Source organism: Sinocyclocheilus anshuiensis, unplaced genomic scaffold (genome assembly GCF_001515605.1).
Source record: "Sinocyclocheilus anshuiensis isolate Anshui unplaced genomic scaffold, SAMN03320099.WGS_v1.1 scaffold1312, whole genome shotgun sequence".
Lineage (NCBI taxonomy): Eukaryota > Metazoa > Chordata > Actinopteri > Cypriniformes > Cyprinidae > Sinocyclocheilus > Sinocyclocheilus anshuiensis.
In genome coordinates, this window is record NW_015544237.1 from 150,030 (window position 1) to 169,726 (window position 19,697).

General features: G+C 34.4%; 2 protein-coding genes and 1 long non-coding RNA gene across 4 annotated transcripts in view; 1 reads left to right on the forward strand and 2 right to left on the reverse strand.

Moving 5' to 3' along the window:
- Nucleotides 1-458: 458 nt before the first annotated feature.
- On the forward strand, nucleotides 459-15,242 carry LOC107697570 (5-azacytidine-induced protein 2-like). The gene is made up of 6 exons (XM_016498369.1): nucleotides 459-561; nucleotides 2,140-2,502; nucleotides 5,483-5,625; nucleotides 7,914-7,975; nucleotides 8,892-9,022; nucleotides 13,274-15,242. The coding sequence occupies exons 2-6, from the start codon at nucleotides 2,151-2,153 to the stop codon at nucleotides 13,579-13,581; spliced, it is 996 nt and encodes a 331-aa protein (XP_016353855.1). The 5' UTR covers nucleotides 459-561; nucleotides 2,140-2,150; the 3' UTR covers nucleotides 13,582-15,242.
- On the reverse strand, nucleotides 6,031-6,693 carry LOC107697591 (uncharacterized). Its single transcript, XR_001635219.1, has 3 exons — nucleotides 6,637-6,693; nucleotides 6,111-6,187; nucleotides 6,031-6,055 (listed from the first exon to the last, which is right to left on the reverse strand). It is a non-coding gene; the product is annotated as an uncharacterized LOC107697591 (long non-coding RNA).
- A 1,765-nt stretch (nucleotides 15,243-17,007) lies between the features above and the next one.
- The window catches only part of LOC107697583 (COX assembly mitochondrial protein homolog), a 7,570-nt gene continuing 4,880 nt past the window's right edge, over nucleotides 17,008-19,697 (reverse strand). For both annotated transcript variants that reach the window (XM_016498384.1, XM_016498383.1), the window contains 2 exons: nucleotides 19,680-19,697; nucleotides 17,008-17,603 (listed from right to left, as the gene is read on the reverse strand). In XM_016498384.1, coding sequence (XP_016353870.1) covers nucleotides 17,483-17,603; nucleotides 19,680-19,697 — 139 coding nt within the window. In that variant the 3' untranslated portion in view covers nucleotides 17,008-17,482. The remainder of the gene's footprint in view (nucleotides 17,604-19,679) is intronic.

Here is a 19,697-nt window from a genome sequence, read left to right on the forward strand (position 1 = left end):
TATGGGTGAACTGTTCCTTTAAAGGCGCTGTTTGTTTTGTGCGCAGCGCCACCTTGTGGTTCAAAGTTAACCGACTAGTCAATATTAGCAGCACAAGACTAGAAATACCCATTGAACAGAATTATTACTGTTACTGAATTAAAAACAACAAGTACTACTACTATTATTATTACTACTTTGAACAAATCATGTTTTTTATGGTTTGGGCAACTGCTGCAAATTATTGCTGTTTGTTTGCATGCAGTCTGATGTAATAAAGCCCGTATTTATGTATTTATTACTTTATAAATGTATGGTGTTTGTATTATTTATTAAAGTTGACTCCAAACGCACTAGGATTATTTATTTATTAGTGTGTCTACGGTCAAACTAACGAGGCAGGCGTGCAGCAGCCGCGTCTGTTTCCGCCGGAAGTCCAGCTCGCGGAGAGCGAGAGTCACTTCCTGTAGAGGGTTTGTGTTTGTGTCTGTTTGGGTTTCTTCAGCGGTTGTGTGGTCAGATCTCCCAGACTCGTGTTTCTGCTCTCTGTCATGCTTTATTCTGCACACTGACTGCTCTCCGGTGAGTGTGTGTCTGGCTCTCTCTCATATTTCTCTCATATTTCATCTCTAGCATCTCCAGAAAGCAGCGCAGGGATGTAAACACAGCTCGAGCTCCTCGCTCGGGTTTGATGTTATGCTCTTTATGCTCTCATACTTTGGTTATTAATGTTTTTCTGGGTGTTATTTGCATTTGTCGTAGCTTTATTCTCATCTGCTGTTTTAGAATTGTTGTCATGTTGCTTCAAAGCTGCTTTCTGTTCCATCTGTGTGATAACAGCTCCGACATAATTCAGATTATCTTATAATATATTGCACTATATCAATTTTATTATTTATGTTTCATTGGTTTCACGCTGCTATACAGTGCAATATATTACTGTATGCTGGAATTTATTTAATATATTAAGCATTATAAAATTGATATATTAGGAAAAAAGTGTTTTTATTATAGACTACATTTTAAAAATCAGACATTTTATAACATTTGGCACAGCCAAACTAATGTGTTCATAATAATAATAATAATAATTTATTTATATTTTTTATGTAATTTTATCATTTATATATATTTTTTGTTATTAGCATTTATTATTATTTATTAATAATTATTATTATTGTTGTTTTTGTTAATGTTCTGTAGAAATAATTGTGACTGATTATTTGATTGATTTTTAAAATAATAGTACAAATAATTATTAATATGCTCTATCAATAACAGCCACAGCTGTGTATATTGGTGCACTATAATAATAATAATCTTTATAATAATTATAAAATAATAATTAATTAATGGTTTTCTGTTGTGCATTAAATATTTAAAACTTTCTGTCACTAAATAAACAAAATAATAGTACAAATAATTATTAATTTGATCTGTCAATAACAGCCACAGCTGTCTATATTGGTGCACTATAATAATAATAATAATTATAAAATAATTAGTTAATAGTTTTTTGTTGTGCATTACATTTTTAAAACTTTCTGTCACTAAATAAACAAAATAGTAGTACACATAATTATTAATTCTCACAATAACAGCCAAAGCTATCTATACTCTCACATTGTTGAATTATGACATTGTTTTATATTATTAAATGTCAATATTAAATAGTACTATATTGTTGAATTATTAAATTACTTTTATTATGCAAAGTTACTCTAAATATCACCAGTAACATATTAAATATTTTTGATTTTTTTTTTAATGTTATTAAACGTTACTAGTAAAATATTATACAGTTGAAATCGAATTAGAAAATTGTAAAAATCAAGTTAAAATAAGCAAAAGTTGACACATTTGTAATAAAAGTCTGTGGAGCCAGTGATCACAAAAATGGAGAACTTTCTATATTGATGGGCAATCATTATAATTATAATGCATTTCATAGCAACGTTCATGCATAAAATAGAGCTCACACGTCAGAAAAACATTAAAAAAAACATAAAAAGTGATACAAATAAATGGCGTAACATGAGACCTACACATAATTGCTCAAATGCGTCCCTGTGTTAAGTCCAGGGTGACATATCAGTTTTATTTGAATATGGTACCGTTTCAGGCTGTGTGAAGTGTGTGTGTTGGCTCTGGTGTGTTCAGATGTGTTTGCTATGGAGTCTCCAGCGCTGGATGATGATATCTGTATCCTGAAGCATGAGACGGCGTACGTCTCGCCCGAGAGCCCCGTGTCCGCGTGCGCCGGAGACGAGTCGGTGGCGTCTCACTTCGCTCTGGTCACCGCCTACGAGGACATCAAGAAGAGACTCCGAGACACGGAGAAGGAGAACGGCCTGCTGCGCCGGAGAGTCAAGCAGCTGGAGGACAAGGTCTTACTCTCAAGCTTTGTGAGCAAGTCTAGCACAAACTCACATCACAGGGCTTCAAACCAGACAGACGTGAAGTGTAGACACTGCAGGCGGAAACACTGGTTTTTCATGCACCTGTTAAATATAATGCTTTTTGGTTTTTCAGACTAGTGGAAAGAGTTTCTTTTAGAGCACTTTATCTGTTTGTGTCAATAGATTTCAATTACAATACATGTTTTAGTTGTTTCTCCTGCACTGAGCCATAAATCTCCACTTCAGCAGCACTTACACACACCAAACTGTACATTTTTATTCCTATAGTCTGTATCCTGACGGGTTTTACAGAGGGATTTGTTCCTGTATAATTTGCTTGATTATATACAACATTTTATTCCCCCCAAAAACTGTGAAAATATAGTGTTTTCTGTCCGTTCTAAGCATTTTTGACAAAAATTAGGTACCCAAAATTCCCTCTGTAAACACTTTTTACTCTAATATGTCAAAAAAATAAATTAGAAAACAAGAATTGTGATTTTTGTACTAGAAATGTATGCAAATTAGTGCATATTTAATTAAACAATGACTCATTTGCATATTTAAACCTAACATTTTAGAAAACTAAAAGTTTGCAATTATCAATGTAATCAATCAGCTGGGTAACTAAGGCCATAACTATTAGTTTTTTTTTTTAACCTTTTTTGCCTTATTAAATAATGAAAAATGATAGTATTATTAAATTAATGTACATCATTAAATTAAATATTATTTTCAATATTATTATTACTATTAAAACATTAAATATTATATTATTAACTATTGTTACATTATTAAAATAAAAAAGTGTTATTAAATAATTCTTATTATACTATTATAATTTATGTTACTAGTAAAATATTACATGTATTGTTCTATTATTAAACTATTATTATATTATTATTCAATTATTAAAGTAAATGATGTATTAAAATGATATTGTTAATGTTTCCATTAATATATCCATTGTTGCTGATATGGCGTTAAAACATAAATAAATTAATAAATTTAATTATTAAATGTCACTAGTAAAATATTAAATATTATGTTATTTAATTAAATTATTATTATTTTGTCAAATTACTTTTATTATATAAAATTATTAAATGTCACTAGTAAAATATAAAATAGTATAATATTATTTGATTATGATTTTTATTATGTTAGATTGTTAAATGTTTCTAGTAAAATATTAAATAATATATTTAATCATTACATTGTTATATTATTAAATGTTACTAGTGAAATATTAAATATTACTATATTGCTGAATTATTAAAGTACTTTTATTATGTTAAATTATTAAATGTCACTAGTAAAACATTAAATATTATATTGTTGAATTAAATAATTTTTATTATATTAAATTATTAAATCTTACTAGTGCAATATTAAATATTGTTGAATTGTTACATTTTTATATTATTAAATGTTACTAGTAAAATATTTAATATTACTATATTGTTGAATTATTAAAGTAGTTTTATTATATTAAATTATTAAATGCCACTAGTAAAATATTAAACATTATATTGCTGAATTATTAAAGTACTTTTATTATATTAAATTATTAAATGCCACTAGTAAAATATTAAACATTATATTGCTGAATTATTAAAGTACTTTTATTATATTAAATTATTAAATGCCACTAGTAAAATATTAAACATTATATTGCTGAATTATTAAAGTACTTTTATTATATTAAATTATTAAATGCCACTAGTAAAATATTAAACATTATATTGTTGAATTGTTAAATTATTTTTATTATATTAAATTATTCAATCTTACTAGTAAAATATTAAATGTTGCAATTATATTGTTGAATTATTACATTGTTATATTATTAAATCTTACTAGTAAACTATTAAATATTACTATATTGTTACATTTTTAAATTGCTTTTATTATGCAAAATTACTAAATATCACTATTAAAATTTTATATATTATATTGTTGAATTATCACATTATTTTTATATTATTAAATTGTATTAGTAAAATATTATAAAAGTGAAAAATTCTGAAATATTAAGTTAAAATAATTAAGGCATATTTTCTGTCATTGTTTGTTTGTTTTGTTTTTTTTAACACATTTACAATAAAAGTCTGCAGCCAGTGATCACAAGGGTTAAAAACAGAGAAATGTGAAGCTTGATTTTTTTTTTGTTAAAGCATTTTCATGAATTATTCACTAAAAGCTGTTTATTCCTGCTGTGACGTGTGTGCACCCTCAGATTCCAGGTTTTGTGCTCCAGGGTCACAAATAATACATTATATTTGTAAATTATCAAATGTTACTAGTAAAATATTAAATGTTATGATATTGTTGAATTATGACATTATTTTTATATGATTAAATGTTACTAGTAAATATTCTATTATTATATAATATTATTCTAATATTCGAGTAAAATCAGTAAAAACGTTTTCTGCACTCTCTTATTAAAAATAAATATATTGAATTGAGTACTATTAAAGTATAAAATAATATTAAAGTATGTTATAGGATAAAATATTATTATATTGTTGAATTATTAAATTATTATACGGTTAAATTATTAAAAGTTACTAGTAAATTCTTATATTATGTTGTTAAATTAATCAATTATTTCTATATTTAAAAAAAATTACTAGTAAAGTATTAAATATGATTAATAAAATACAGTAAAAATCAAATTAAAATAAGTTGTTTTTTGCACTGTTTATAAGTAAATTCATAGTAAATTATTTTATTAAATATTATAATATTAAATTAATAATATTCTTACATGCTTAGTTATGAAATATTATATTGTTGAAATGTTAAATAGTAATATATTACATATTACTAGCATACAGTAAAAACCTAGTTTAAGTAATGTTTTCCGCACTGTTTCTCAGTAAATGAACACAAGAATATTTAATCATTTTCATTGTAGCATAACTGCATACAAACGGCAATATTAATACAAATATATTTTTACTAAAACAAGTTAAAATCAAATATGAATTGAGGCTGTGATGATGTGAACAAATTATTAATATATAGTATATCATGAATATTCAGTATGGCCTGTTGCGTTGAATATTGTAGTTCAACAGTTGTTTTTCTCCTGTCAGTGATGAAGAGTCTGACTGATACGGCAGATTACTGGCAGGTGGACAAACGCAGCAGTGAAATGAAGATCCACTCTCTGCAGGAGCAGCTGGACCGCTTACAGATAGAGAATGACGCGCTGCACAAGCTCTGCAGGGCCGGACAGGTGCGTCGCAACCTCTGCGCTAGACTTGTTACACACGTGCTACATCCTCGCTACACCCCCGCTACATCTGCACTATATCTGCGCTACATCCCCGCTACATCTGCACTACACCCGCACTATATCTGCCCTACACCTTCACTACACCCCCGCTACATCTGCACTACACCTGCACTACACTCGCGCTACACCTTCACTACACCCCCGCTACATCTGCACTACACCTGCACTATATCTGCCCTACACCTGCACTACACCCCCACTACATCTGCACTATATCTGCCCTACACCCCCGCTACATCTGCATTACATCTGCACTATGTCTGCCCTACACCTGCACTACACCCCCGCTACATCTGCACTACACCTTCACTACACCCCCGCTACATCTGCACTACATCTGCCCTACACCTGCGCTACACCCCCGCTACATCTGCATTACACCTGCCCTACACCTGCGCTACATCCCCGCTATATCTGCACTACACCTGCACTATATCTGCCCTACACCTGCGCTACACTCCTGCTACATCTGCACTACACCTGCACTATATCTGCCCTACACCTGCACTACACCCCCGCTACATCTGCACTATATCTGCCCTACACCCCGCTACATCTGCATTACACCTGCACTACACCTGCACTATATCTGCCCTATACCTGCACTACACCCCCGCTACATCTGCACTACACCTGCACTATGTCTGCCCTACACCCGCGCTACACCCCGCTACATCTGCACTACACCTGCACTATATCTGCCCTACACCTGCACTACACCCCTGCTACATCTGCACTACACCTGCACTATAGCTGCCCTACACCTGCGCTACACCCCCAGTACATCTGCACTACACCTGCACTATATCTGCCCTACACCTGCACTACACCTCCGCTACATCTGCACTATATCTGCCCTACACCTGCGCTACACCCCCACTACATCTCCTCAACACCTGCACTACACCCCCGCTACATCTGCACTATACCTGCACTATATCTGCCCAAAACCTGCGCTACACCCCCTCTACATCTGCACTACACCTGCACTATATCTGCCCTACACCTGCACTACACCCCTGCTACATCTGCACTACATCTGCTCTACATGTGCACTACATCTGCGCTTCATGTGCACTACACCTGTGCTACATCTGCACTACACCTGTGCTACATTTGCACTATATCTGCCCTACACTTGCACTACACCCCCGCTACATCTGCACTACACCTGCACTACACCCCCGCTACATCGCCGCTACACCTGCACTACACCCCGCTACAGCTGCATTACACCTGTGCTACACGTGCTCTACACCTGCACTACATCTGCTCTACACCTGCACTACACCTGTGCTACATCTGCACTATATCAGCCCTACACCTGCGTTACATCCCCGTTACATCTGCCCTACACCCTTGCTACATCTGTGCTACATGTGCACTACACCCACACCAAACCCCCGCTACACCTGCGCTACAACCGCAGTACACCCACGCTACATCTGCCCTACACATGCACTACACCCTTGCTACATCTGTGCTACACGTGCCCTACATCTGCGCTGCACCCACACCACAACCCCGTTACACCTGCGCTACAACCGCACTACAGTACACCTGCCCTACACCTGCATTATATCTGCACTACACCTGTTACACCCGTGCTACACCTGTGCTGCACCCGTATTACACTTGCGCTACACCTGCGCAACGTCTGTGCTACATCTCTGTTACACCTGTGCTGCTTGTGGCTGATCAAACTTTCAGAGCAGGTTTTTGTCATGCCAACATCAAAGTTTGTCTCATCAACAAGCTGTGTGATGAAAAGTGTTGTTCATGTTTGTAGCTCAAACAGTGTAAGTCACGTCACATGCTGAATTTAATGTGTAATGCTTTATTGAAATAAAATAGAACAAGTTGTACATAAATATGCGCACACACACACACACACACACACACACATATATATATATATATATATATATGTGTGTGTATATAGTATGTAATATATATATAAATATAGATATAGAATGTTTACATATATACATTTACTTATATCTTTTTATTGTATATATAGAATTTATTATTTAAAAATTATTTAATAAATTTATGTATTTATTTTATGTGTACAATTTATTATATAATAAAAATAAATTGTAGATAAGTGGATTATATTTATATATAAAATAATATAGTTAATATTTTTATAACTTTTATTTTATGTATACAATTTAATATTTAAATAAAATATAATGTGTGTTTCTCTCATGATCTTCTCTTCTCAGGATGTCTCTGAAAACTGTGTAGTTGATGATGATCAGTCTCTTGAAGCTCTGACAGACTTCAGGTATTTATGACATTAGTTTTCTCTGATTGTGTGTGTGTGTGTGAGTGTGTCTGTTTGAGTGTGAGTGTGAGTGTGTGTGAGTGTCTGTCTGTGTCTGTGTGTGTCTGTGTGTGTCTGTGTGTGTCTGTCTGTCTGTGTCTGAGTGTACGTCTGTGAGCGTGTGTGTGTGTGCGTGTGTGTGTGTGAGTGTGTGCGTGTGTGTCTGTGAGTGTGTGTGTGTGTGTGTGTGTGTGTGTGTGTGTGTGTGTGTGTGTGTGTGTGTGTGTGTGTGTGTGTGTGTGTGTGAGTGTGTGTGTGAGTGTGTGTGTGTGTGAGTGTGTGTCTGTGTGTGTCTGTGTCTGTGAGTGTGTACGTCTGTGAGTGCGTGTGTGTGTGAGTGTGTGCGTGTGTGTCTGTGAGTGTGCGTGTGTGTCTGAGTGTGTCTGTGAGTGTGTGTGTGTGAGTGTGTGTGTCTGTGAGTGTGTGTGTCTGTGAGTGTGTGTATCTGTGAGTCTGTGAGTCTGTACTGCAGGCGTCCACTAGAGGGAGTGATTGTAACAGCTATGAGATGATCAATGAAATGACATTTAACATCACATAATGGACACATTGTTTTCACTAATGTAAATCAAGCCGCAGGTTCCCACAATTATGGAGATGACAGGAAATATTAAAATTTTTTCCCTTTCTATAGTTCTAAGCATTTTCATAGTGAAGACACATTTCTTAAATATTTCACATGTAGAGTAAAATATGCTAAATAGCTCAAACTGAAATAAAAAATAATAAAAACTATAGAGACAAAATGACAAAAAATAACCCTGATATACACATGCATGCTGTCACATTAACAACAGTGGAAATTAAAAAGCATAAAGATGAGTGTTATTAATAAAAGTGATTCTGATGTGATGTATATGTTGTGTGCTGTGTTTAGGACGATGGCCATCGTTCAGTCGTATCGGGACGTCCTCAGTGAAGTGTCCCATTTGCAGTCAGTCGTTCAGTCACAGTCAGAGCTGGTGAAGAAGATGAGAGAGAGACCAGCGCCGCCTGTCTTCAGAAGAGGTGAGTTCACCCTCGTGCATAAGAATAAGACCTTAACAGCTGTTATTTATGGAAGCTTTATGCCACAGAATAAAAATATAGAATGGTACACTACCGCTCAAAAGTTTGGGATCAGAGCGATTTTTTATGTTTTTTGCAGAAGTCTCTTCTGCTCATCAAGGCTGCATTTATTTGATTAAAAATACCGGAAAAACAGTAATATTGTGAAATATTATTGTGATGTAAAATAACATTTTTCTATTTTAATATACATTAAAATCTAATTTATTCCTGTGATGCGCAGCTGTATTTTCAGCATCATTTCTCCAGTCTTCAGTGTTTCACGATCATCAGAAATCATTCTAATATGCTGATTTATTATCAGTGCTGGAAACTGTTGCTGCTTCATATTGTTTTGGAACTTTTGTGATACTTTTTTCAGGATTCTTTGATGAATAAAAAGTTAAAAAAGAAGAGCATTTATTTAAAATATAAATATTTTCTAACAATATACACTACCGTTCAAAAGTTTGGGGTCAGTAAATATTTATTCTTTCTTTTTTTAAAAGAAATTAAAACTTTTATTCAGCAAGGATGTGTTAAATTGATAAGAAGTGATAGCAAAGATTTATATTGTTAGAAAAGATTCATATTTTGAATAAATGCTGTTCTTTTTTAACTTTTTATTCATCGGTTCTTTTTAACTTTTTATTCATCAAAGAATCCTGAAAAATTATCGCAGTTTTAAAAAAAAAACATTGATAATTCTAATAATAAATCAGCACGTTATACTGATTTCTGAAGATCATGTGACGCTTTATACTGGAGTAATGATGCTGAAAATACAGCTTTGCATCACAAATAAATTACAGTTTAACAGATATTAAAATAGAAATCATTATTTTATATTGTAATAACATTTTGCAAGATTACTGTTTTTTTTCTGTATTTTTAATCAAATAAATGCAGCCTTGATGAGCAGGAGAGACTTCTTTAAAAACATTACAAATCTTACTGATCCCAAACTTTTGAGCGGTAGTGTAGTTGTGAGTTTAGATCTCACGGTTCTTACTTTTTTTCTCGCAATTGTTTTTTTTTTTCTGTATTGTTTCTGCCACAGAATAAAAAGGAAGCTGTGACTTTTTGTCTCATATTTCTCATAAAAGAAAGAAAAGTTTTTTTTATCGCAATTGCAAGTTTGTATCTCACAATTTGGACATCAAAGCTCAGTTTATATGTAACTTTTTTTTTTTTTTTTTTTTTTGCCACCGAATAAAAATAACAGCTAATTGCAACATTGTATCTCACAGTTCAGACATTTCTTCTTATAATTGTGAGTTTGTATCTCGCAATTGTAAGTTATGAAATTGTAATTGTGAGTTTACATCTTGCAATTCTGTATATTTATCTTGCAGAAATAAAAAAATAAAAAAGGTAATTGCAGCTTTTTTCATACAATTGTAGTCACAAGTGTGAGAATTAAGAGAGAGTTTATCTTGCATTTCTGGGTGAAAATTGTGAGATATAAACTCTTTATGATTTATTATTATTTTTATTCTGTAGCAGAAATAAGTTTCTGTAATTATTAATTCATGTTATTAAATATAAAAATGTATAGTTCACTCAATAGTAACTATTCTTTCTCCATCCTCAAGTCGCTCCAACACTTATTTTATCATTACTATAGTATTATATTATTTAGCGTGGTTCTTTTTTGTCCTTTTTGGTGCTTGAGAGTATAAATCACTGTCCACGTTTATTTGGTGCTGGTTTGTGTGCTTTTGTGTTGCACAGTAGAAAGAAAATGATAAAAGTCCAACAGTAGGCTGAGTAAATGAGTTTGGGTGAAGTATTAAAAATGTTCAGTCAACATAAAGCCAAAAAACCAACAGCAGAAACAAAAATAATCCATCATACTCGCAGCTGTGACTGTATTTGCATGCAAGCATTCAGCAGCCGCTCTGATTCATAGTGACTTACGTTACAGTCAAGCTGTACATTAGATTTGCATTTAAATGCACGGATAAAGGCTCTTTTTGTCTATTCAAGGACATGTGTTTTTGAGTGATATTCATTTGGCGGCTTTTCTCAATATTAATTTGATTAATTTAATTTGCATAGTATGTCATTAATTCAGTAGATTTCAGTGGTTGCATCATCATGAAAGTGCCTTTGTGCCATTTTTCATCTATTAAAATGTTTTAGTAAAAAATATTGTTATATTGGGCTTATAAATAAATGCTTATTTGAGAGTAAATGCATAATATATACACTACCTGTCAGAAGTTTGGAATAATTAAGATGTTTTTTTTTTAAGAAGTCTCTTCTGCTCACCAAGGCTGCATTTATTTGATAAAAAATACAGTAAAAATTGTAAAATATTATTAGAATCTAAAACAGCTGTTTTCTATGTGAATATCTGTTAAAATGTAATTTATTTCTGTGATCAAAGCTGTATTTTCAGCATCATTACTCCAGTCTTCAGTGTCACATGATCTTCAGAAATCATTCAATAATAATGTTTCTTGAGCAGCAAATCAGCATCTTCTTTCCAAAATATTTTTTAAAAATCTTCAATTATTCCTAACTTTTATATAGTAGTGTATTTAATATGTCATTAAAAGGATGAAAAATATCAGGCAGGATGATATAGAGAGCTTCTCTTGACATACATCACATACAAATGCTATTTGAACACTTTTTTTTTTATAAGAATAATTAGAATTAAAAGAATAATTATTTCTGCTACTGTATCTATTAATTCTGCACATGCATATGCAGTTGAAAGATGTGTTGTCTGCTGTCGTAGATTGGGATCTGAGGTCATGTCAGCTCAGGTGTGAATCATCAGCGCTTTATATTACTGTGTGTGTGTGTGACTGTGAATGTGTGAGTGTGTCGTGTGAGTGTGTCGTGTGTGCGTGTGTGTGAGTGTGTGTGTGCGTGGTCTGTGTGTGTGTGTGTGTGTGAGTGTGAGTGTGAGTGTGTGTGTGTGACTGTGAGCGCGTGAGTGCGTGTGTGAGTGCGTGTGTGAGTGCGTGTGTGAGTGCGTGTGTGAGTGCGTGTGTGAGTGCGTGTGTGAGTGCGTGTGTGAGTGCGTGTGTGAGTGCGTGTGTGAGTGCGTGTGTGAGTGCGTGTGTGAGTGCGTGTGTGAGTGCGTGTGTGAGTGCGTGTGTGAGTGCGTGTGTGAGTGCGTGTGTGAGTGCGTGTGTGAGTGCGTGTGTGAGTGCGTGTGTGAGTGCGTGTGTGAGTGCGTGTGTGAGTGCGTGTGTGAGTGCGTGTGTGAGTGCGTGTGTGAGTGCGTGTGTGAGTGCGTGTGTGAGTGCGTGTGTGAGTGCGTGTGTGAGTGCGTGTGTGAGTGCGTGTGTGAGTGCGTGTGTGAGTGCGTGTGTGAGTGCGTGTGTGAGTGCGTGTGTGAGTGCGTGTGTGAGTGCGTGTGTGAGTGCGTGTGTGAGTGCGTGTGTGTGTGCGTGTGTGTGTGTGTTGCTGTGGTTCTCGTCTGTCTGGGATTGTCAGTATTCCCTGTGTGTCGCAGAGGAGAAGCAAAAGGTGCAAATTAGAATGAGTGTTAAAAATGAGGAAGAGCTCCATGTGTATTTCAGCAAATCATGAGCTGGCGGCAGCAGCGTGTGAGGAAATATGTCTTTTCTTTAAGATATAGCCCATGTATTCCTCTGAGAGGTCAACGACATAATCAGTTTTCAAATGAGCCCCTCGTTGTTTCTTGAGATGAGAAGTGGTTAGTGATGTGTGTGAATCTGTGCATCCCCGAGGAGCACTAATGCATGGCTTGTTTATGTTACTGCACTCGCCATCTGTGCTGGTAAAAATAGTGCTCGCTCTCTCTGGTGATCTGGTTTGAGTTCAAACTTTATAGCCAGGTGAGTCTCACAAACAGATCTACATCATTTCATCCCAGCTAAAAAAAAAAAAGACAAGAAATTGAATGTTTTTAGGATTTTGCAAGCTATTTTTTAATTTACATAATCTATTATTTTCTCATATAGTATACATATAAAATAATTTATAATAAAAAAGACTATTTATTCATTAATTCATTCATGTAATCTATTATTTTCTATTATGTATATAAAATAAGGCTCATAATATATAATAGTAATTATAGATTAAATAAATAAATGTAGATAAAATTAATTAATTTAGTGAGTCAGGCTGTTGTGAGTGCACTCAGTAGACAGCATGTTTTGTAGCTGTAGTGTGTTTGTGGGAGTTTCTGAGGTGTGTAATAAATCCAGAGGCTGTCGGTTTCAGCTGCTTCAACTGTTCCAGTGCAGTGCCTGGACGACGTGCAGAAGAGCAGCGTCCCTCGTCCTCCCAGCGCGCCTCCGCTGCCCTCGACTCCAGACGGCCTGCAGGAGAACTGCCTGAAGGACCCTTGGGCCGTCCCTCGTCCGGCTCCGCTGGGCAGCCCCGGCGTGCGGCTCAATCCCACTCTGCGCATGAGCTCGCTGGACGACAGCTCCTGGTCCTTCCCCAGCACTCCCCGTCCAAGCGACGCCCTGTTCTGGGACCAAACCAAGCCCAAGAGCCCCGCCGGCGACTGGGCCCAACCGCACTGAGTCACGCTCCCGCCACGCCACACCTTACCTGCCTTAACACACACGTCCCTGTCTGGATGATCCCGGATGAGCAAATACCTCGAGCAGACTGGGACGGAGAAACCCACACGGGACACCAAACACCCGAGAGCCGGACGCTGGAATGGACACGTTCCTGACGTATATTTGTGATTCATTATATCCTATAGGCTTGTGTTCATCTCGAGTCGATTCTATTAACCGTGACGGATCCTGTCTCGTATTATGAACGTGTAAGGGGAATGTTTTAGTAGTTCACGCACTCCTCGAAGGATTTTTCTTTAGAAACACATCTGTCATGTTTTTATACCCATACAGCTGTTCAAACCCCAAATCAGGGGAAACAAAGTTTTAGTGTTTAGATTTAGTCAATAAATGAGCTGATCTGTGGGCAGCGGGTTTGTTTGTGCAAGTTATTTTGCTTTAAACGGGGTCTCGCAGTCAACCTGAAAATTTGCATATTAAAAAGTCTTTCTATAGTAAATGATCGACTTTTTTTAGGGGCAGAGAACTTACTGTATCCGTTAGTTTTCTTCCTCTGCTCTTGAGTCTATGGCAGCCCACAGAACCGCTTGCGAGAAAGGGATGAAATTTGGCACACAGATAGAAGACAGTCTCAACATTAACCATAGCAAATTTGGAGTCTCAAACCCTATAGCGTCACCAACAGCTCAAATTTGCACTCATGTTTATGCTAATAACTTTTGAACCGTAAAGTCTAGCAAAAGCAAAATTCTTTTCAAAATTTCTCTAAAAAATTCAGAATTCCTTTAACAAACAAAATTACTCGGCTCATGCTGATTCGATGGCACCCTATGATGTCATTTTCCATCATGAAAATTTTCCTGCCATTTTGAATTTTTCGAAAAACTTGCTTCTTTTTGAATTGCTCCTAGGCTGTTGCTCCAATTTTCAGGAAATTTGACTCGGATCATCTTCAGACCATGCCGACAAAAAGTTATGGAATTCAAGTTGATTAGTCAAACTTTTCTTGAATAACGCGCAAACAAATTTGTCAAAGAGCATGCCAAAATGGAAGTGAGGCTTTATCTCTGCAACGCTTTAGCGTATTGAGATCAAACATGGTGTGTGTTATAACAACCATGACTTGAGAATACCTGTACAGTTTCGGCACAGCGCCACCTAGTGGTCAGGAGATATGACAAATGGTTATTTTTGAACAATTTGTCCAAAAATCACAAAACTGTTCATTTTCAATTTGGTAATGACAAACTGAGTCAAATGATACACCACATTAGCTATTTTGGGAGTTGGCCATTTTTAATTTAGTCAGTTTTGTCGTAAAATCACAAAACTTGGTATGCATCTTTGACACCACACCCTGAAGATACTCAAAAAGTTTTGGGGCAGTGCCACTTTGTGGTAAAAAATCTGAATTAAATTTTTAAAAATGCTAATAGCCAAACTCCTCCTGGACCATTGGTCCGATTTTTACCAAATTTGACTCAGATCATCTTCAGACCATGCCGACAAAAAGTTATGAATTTTGTGTCGATAGACAAAACGGTTTTTGTTTAACGCATCAACAAATTTGATGACAGCAAACACGCTGCCATACTGCATCTGAGGCTGTATCTCTGCAAAGCTTTGACATATTGACACCAAACTGTATGTGTGTATTTGTCACCTCACACTGACCTCACCACATCAATTTGACAACAGCGCCACCTATTGGTCAAAAGCGATAAACCATTGCATCATATTACTAGTGAGTGCATTTGATTTAGCCAACCATTTTGGCTAAAGTCATCTTTAAATGCCTTGCTTAGCTCCTCATTTGCCTCATTTTGTTGTGTTTGGCTCCTTAATTGCTATATTTAAGATTCTTGCAATTCTCGAAGAATCAGAAACTGAAGCCCTGTTTAAAGTCAACATGAAACATGCCATTTTACTTCTCTAATCTGACGAGTATTCATTAAGAAGATACGATTTTATCCATCAGGAATCAATGGATCTGGTTATGAAAGGCTTTCTTTTAAATCTTTTGTGTTGATTAATGATTGTAATGTTTTTTTTTCTTTAGAATAACGTGCACTGATGAATCTTTCAAAGATGTTTGTAAAAAAAAAAATATATATATGGCCAAAATCTGAGACAAACGGCATTAATAATGTACAGAGACACAAGTAGTCGGTGTTTCTAATGACGGACGAGTGTTTGTCACAGATCACAGTAAAATGTTTTGTCTTGATACCAACTGCGTTCTGTCCTGTTTAAAGAAATGTGAAGCACAAAGCTGATGAAAAATCTATTGTATGTGTATATAAAACTTAGAATAGTCTACAGGTTCCACTTTGAGAAACAACTGGTATTGAAGGTTATCTTGTGCCGATAGTTCACCCTAAAATGAAAATTCTGTAATTATTTACTCTCCTCGGAACACAATTGAAGATATTTTAATGAAATCCGAAGTTTCTGTCCCTCCACTGACAGCCTGAGCAACTTTCACTTCGAAGGCCCAGAAAGGCAGTGAAAGCATCATGGAAGTAGAACGTTACTCCACTGGTTAATTTCCCGAAGCGATGGGAATAGCAACTATATTCAACATTTTCTTCGCTTCCGCTTAATGACAGAATTTACATTTTTGGGTGCACTATCCCTTTAAAAGCTGAGATTTGCCCGTTTGATCATGTGACCACAGCGCTTGATCTAATGCTCGCTGGAGGTTTTGTGTTTCTGGATACGTTTTGAAGTTTGATTTGACATGAAACACGTTCGGCTCTACTGCAACAGATCTGAGAACCAAATGCAATGTACAGTAGATTATTTTTTAGGATCATCAATCCTGAAAATGTGTAAATATTCAATAAACGAATTTATGTGAACATTTTTTTTGCTCAAGTCTAATGGTTAAAAGGTCTGATGTAACGTTGCTGTATCCGTGGAGGGTTGAGATGTGATTCTGTGATGATACATTCTGTAATTATTGTAACTTTGCATTTGAAGGATGAATATAAATTGTATCTGATGCTCTTATGACCGTTAGCTCTAACAAACTATCCCATTTTCAAAGGGTTTTGATTTTTGAGTGATAGAATTTTTCTTGTAAAAAAAATATTGTGCAGCACAACTGTTTTCAACATTGATAATAATCAGAAATGTTTCTAATAATCAGCATATTAGAATGATTTCTGAAGATCATGTGACACTGAAGACTGGAGTAATGATGCTGAAAATACAGCTGCGCATCACAGAAATAAATTACAGTTTAACAGATATTCACATAGAAAACAGCTGTTTTACATTCTAATAATATTTCACAATTTTTACTGTATTTTTGATCAAATAAATGCAGCCTTGGTGAGCAGAAGAGAGTTTTTAAAGACATTACTGACCCCAAGCTTTTTGTTATATATAATTTAAAATATTTTATTAATAGTACACAATATCACCAGTTATTTATATTACATTTAGCATTTTTAAAAAATGTTGCTACAGTGCTACAAACAATTACAGCCACTGAATTACAGCAGCTGAACGATCATTCCAGGAGGTTCTGATTGAACAACTTCCTGAATCTGAAGCACAAACTGAGTGAAAATCATCTGAACACGAGCATCATGAATAACTCGGAGCTATGGATTTTAAAACAAACAAACAAACAGCAGGTTCTGTGGCAGCAAGTCCCGGGGGTCGGTGGGACGATACACATCTGATGTGATTCAGAAACATTCTCTATGAATTCTTATTAGACTAGTGATGATTTATAAGAGCTAATCATGAATATAAACCACAGCAATGCAACAGATACAGAAAACATCCATCAGAGACAACAGCGTCTCCAAAAACGAGCAGAAATGACTTTCATGGTCCATCCTCCTCCTCATCCTCATCCTCGCTGCAGTGTTCTTCATCACGTTCATCACATGCTGGTGGGAAGCTTCTGCTTTCTGTTCTTGGCTGGAATCCCGGTCTGTTCGTATTCGCGTTTCTCTCTGAGATACTCCTGTTTGCACTCCTCGAAGAACGCAGGATCCTGATAACTGAGAGAAGAAACGCCATTCAGAGCACGATCACACACTAAAATACATGACAAAAACTCCTGCTTCATCAACATTTATCAAATAAACATGATCTTCAAACTTGATTTTCATGGCACTTTTTTGTTCTTTTATATATACGTGACCCTGGAGCACAAAACCAGTCATAAAGGTCAATTTTGTGAAATTGAGATTTATGCATCAGCTGAAAGCTGAATAAATAAGCTTTCCATTGATGTATGGTTTGTTAGGATAGGAGGACGATATTTGAAAACCTGGAATCTGAGGGTGCAAAAAAAATCTAAATATTGAGAAAATCATCTTTAAATGAAGTTCTTAGCAATGCATGTTACTAATCAAAAATTAAGTTTTGATATATTTACAGTAGGAAATTTACAAAATATCTTCATGGAACATGATCTTTACTTAATATCCTAATGATTTTTGGCATAAAAGAAAAATCTATAATTTTGACCCATACAATGTATTGTTGGCTATTGCTACAAATATACCCCAGCGACTTAACACTGCTTTTGTGCTCCAGGGTCACAAATGTATCAAATATCATGAACGTTTAAATTGTTAACATCATGAAAATATCTTTATAATTTTGTTACAATGTAACACTTTCTTGTGTCAGAAAAGATCTAAATATTGATTATCATGAACATCTAACAGCTACATTCTGACAGACACGAATTTACTTAAATATTTTATATTTTAAAACATAGCTAGTCCAGTGCTTTAATAACATAATAAAAATACATAATAATTGGTAAAAAAAAAAAATATTTTATACATTTTTGCAAGAATTTCTGCCTGTTTGTTATATATACATAAAAAAAAATATATATATAAATAAATAAACATATATATATATATATATATATATATATATATATATATGTAAAAAAGGGTTCTTAAAAATCTTTGTTTCAAGATTTTTATTAAATGAACCATGTTTTCAAACTTAATTTGCATGGTAATTTATTTATTTTTGTGACTAGCTCCATGAATGTTTGTATGGTAAATGTTATGAAATTATCCTAATATGACCATGTGCTTAAAAAAAACATTTTAAGAGACTTTGACTCACAATCATGAACATCTACAACTTCAATTTGGCAGACAAAGTTTTTCATTTATTTTATATTTTAAAACAAAGTCACTCCAGTGCTTTAATGACATAATAAAAATATGTAGTTAATAAAGAAAATAATCAATTATACAAAACTATGAAAAATGAAGCATAATGCAATTTTAGGATGAACCAACTAGACCATTTTGACTAGATATAAAATCAAGATTTTGATTAAATAAACCATGTTTTCAAACCTTTTTTTAGGATCTCTAGATGGATACCAACAAGACCAGACGTGCCCATTTATAAAAAAAAAAATAATTAAATAATAATAAAAAATAAAAAATAAAATATATATAATTTACATGACATCAAAATGCATTACATTATTGTTTAATAATAATCATAATAATTATTATTTTCTTCTTATTAATCACATTCACTAATATTGTGAATGGATACACCAGCTAGACCAGAGTAGCCCAAACTTTATAATAAGAAATATCAAAAATCAAACTTGACTGAGGGTTTGACCAAATGTAAATGTTGTATTATTTCCAGTTATATTATTTTAAAATGTATTAAATCAAATAATTAAAAAAAAAAAAAAAGTTTCATCAAATTTTAATTTCCTTAAATATTTTTTTATGTTTCAGTTTATTGTCAGCCATTTTTTAGGATCTCTGGACCAACAGGTGCCCAAACTCTGGGGGCTGTGGGACAGAAATAAATGCTGGATTATATTATATTATATTAAAATGTGTTATGCAAAAATAAATAATTAAAAATGGAAAAGTGTTAGATTTTAAAATATTTAAATGCTTAAAATCAAAACATTTCAGTGCAAAAATAAACAAAAGAAAAAAAGGCTAGAAATGATATGATGTGCTACAAAATGTTTACGGTTTGGGCATCTCTGAACTCGACCATTTTGACTTGTTCCTCTAAAAAGTTGATCAGAAAAGCAGTGGTTTGTGTGAATGAATGAAGAGACTCACTGCAGCGTCAGACACTCT